At 57.2% G+C, this 1594-nt stretch overlaps 1 protein-coding gene across 1 annotated transcript in view; it reads left to right on the top strand.

Annotated features, from left to right (window-relative positions):
* The window catches only part of SUV39H1 (suppressor of variegation 3-9 homolog 1), a 12589-nt gene extending 11001 nt beyond the window's left edge, over positions 1–1588 (top strand). The window contains exons 5-7 of the mRNA XM_015597792.2: positions 112–258; positions 340–469; positions 1171–1588. Coding sequence (XP_015453278.1) covers positions 112–258; positions 340–469; positions 1171–1304 — 411 coding nt within the window. The 3' untranslated portion in view covers positions 1305–1588. The remainder of the gene's footprint in view (positions 1–111; positions 259–339; positions 470–1170) is intronic.
* The last annotated feature ends 6 nt before the right edge of the window (positions 1589–1594 follow it).

The following is a 1594-nucleotide window of genomic DNA, read 5'->3' as shown; positions in this document are numbered from 1 at the left end:
TGGGAGTCCCTTCCTCTTCACTTGTTCTTCTCCTCCTGGGGGGCCAGGTGCTGTGCTGGCTTTCCTGAGCCTTCTTGGCCAATCCCCACTCCCCTGTGGCCCTCTCCCCAGATCATTACCTCAGAAGAGGCGGAGCGGCGGGGTCAGATCTACGACCGCCAGGGTGCCACATACCTCTTCGACCTGGACTACGTTGAGGACGTATACACCGTGGATGCCGCCTATTATGGCAACATCTCCCACTTTGTCAACCACAGTGTGGGTACCCCGCAGGTGGGTGGGGGTTGGGAGGAGCAGGCTGGGCCCCTCCTCACCCTCCCACTGTTCGTTTTCTCCCAGTGTGACCCCAACCTCCAGGTGTACAACGTCTTCATAGACAACCTTGATGAGCGGCTGCCCCGCATCGCTTTCTTTGCCACAAGAACCATCCGGGCAGGCGAGGAGCTCACATTTGATTACAATATGCAAGGTGGGGGTGGCAAGGGACTGGGGGCAGGGGCACATAGTGACATGGGACACAAGGATCCCTCCCCAAGGGGCTTTAAGATGCTCTGATTCTCAGTTTCCTTTCTGGACTCCCGGACCCCTTGGTGGGGGGGTCCCCTCATTCCCAACCCTAAGACACTCGTACCAACTTCTCCCAAGACTCCTGGGGGAGGATGTTTGGCTCGTTAAGACACTTCTCCTGACTCCAGTCTTGTCTGAACTTCCCTAGTCCCCCAATCTTCTCCGCTCCTCACCCTCTTTGGCCTTCCTCATTCCAAGCCTCTGGACACTCTGTGGCCTCCAACCAGTCCCCTACTTGACAGACTAGTCACCTCTGAGACACTCAAGGGGGGATCTTTGGCAGGAGAGTTCAGATGCCCCTCTGGATGCCCAGGTGACCCTTTATTCCTGGACCTATGCCTGACACAACCTTCCTGCTTCTCCCCTACAGCCCCCTGCTTTCCTCACAACCCCCAACTCCTGGCCATCTTCCTAACACTTAAACAACCTCCAGTGCTGAGCTCTGGCCCTAGCCCCAAACCACAAACTCCATGACCCCCACCTGAACCAAATCCCAGACCTGCTCCCAGCCTCCAAGATCCCTGGGTCTCTCATGGTAAAGGGGCAGCGGGACACTTCACTTAGGCCTTCTAACAAGTCCCCTCCCTGGCTGTGACTCCACAGTGGACCCCGTGGACATGGAGAGCACCCGCATGGACTCCAACTTTGGCCTGGCTGGGCTCCCTGGCTCCCCCAAGAAGCGGGTCCGTATTGAATGCAAGTGTGGGACTGAATCCTGCCGCAAATACCTCTTCTAGCCCTTTGAAGTCTGAGGCCAGACTGACTGTGGGGGCCTAAAGCCACCCATCCCACTCACCCACTACCCATCGTTCCCCTCCTATTGAGGAATGACTGCCAGAGCCTCCTGCCGGCCTCCACCCGCCCCCACCTGCCCGGTGTGTAGGGGTTGCAGTGAGGACTGACTCCAGGAATTCCCCTCTTCCCACAATTTATCAACACCAAGACTTTCTGCAGTTGGGATTCATGGCCTATGAAGGAGGTACAAGGGGTGAGCCCCAACCCAGCCCCAGAATAGAAAGTTTGTTTT

Source organism: Pteropus alecto, unplaced genomic scaffold, assembly GCF_000325575.1.
Source record: "Pteropus alecto unplaced genomic scaffold, ASM32557v1 scaffold669, whole genome shotgun sequence".
In the NCBI taxonomy this organism is placed as follows: domain Eukaryota; kingdom Metazoa; phylum Chordata; class Mammalia; order Chiroptera; family Pteropodidae; genus Pteropus; species Pteropus alecto.
Note: the sequence above shows the minus strand (reverse complement) of the source record. Positions and strands in the feature narration are given on the sequence as shown.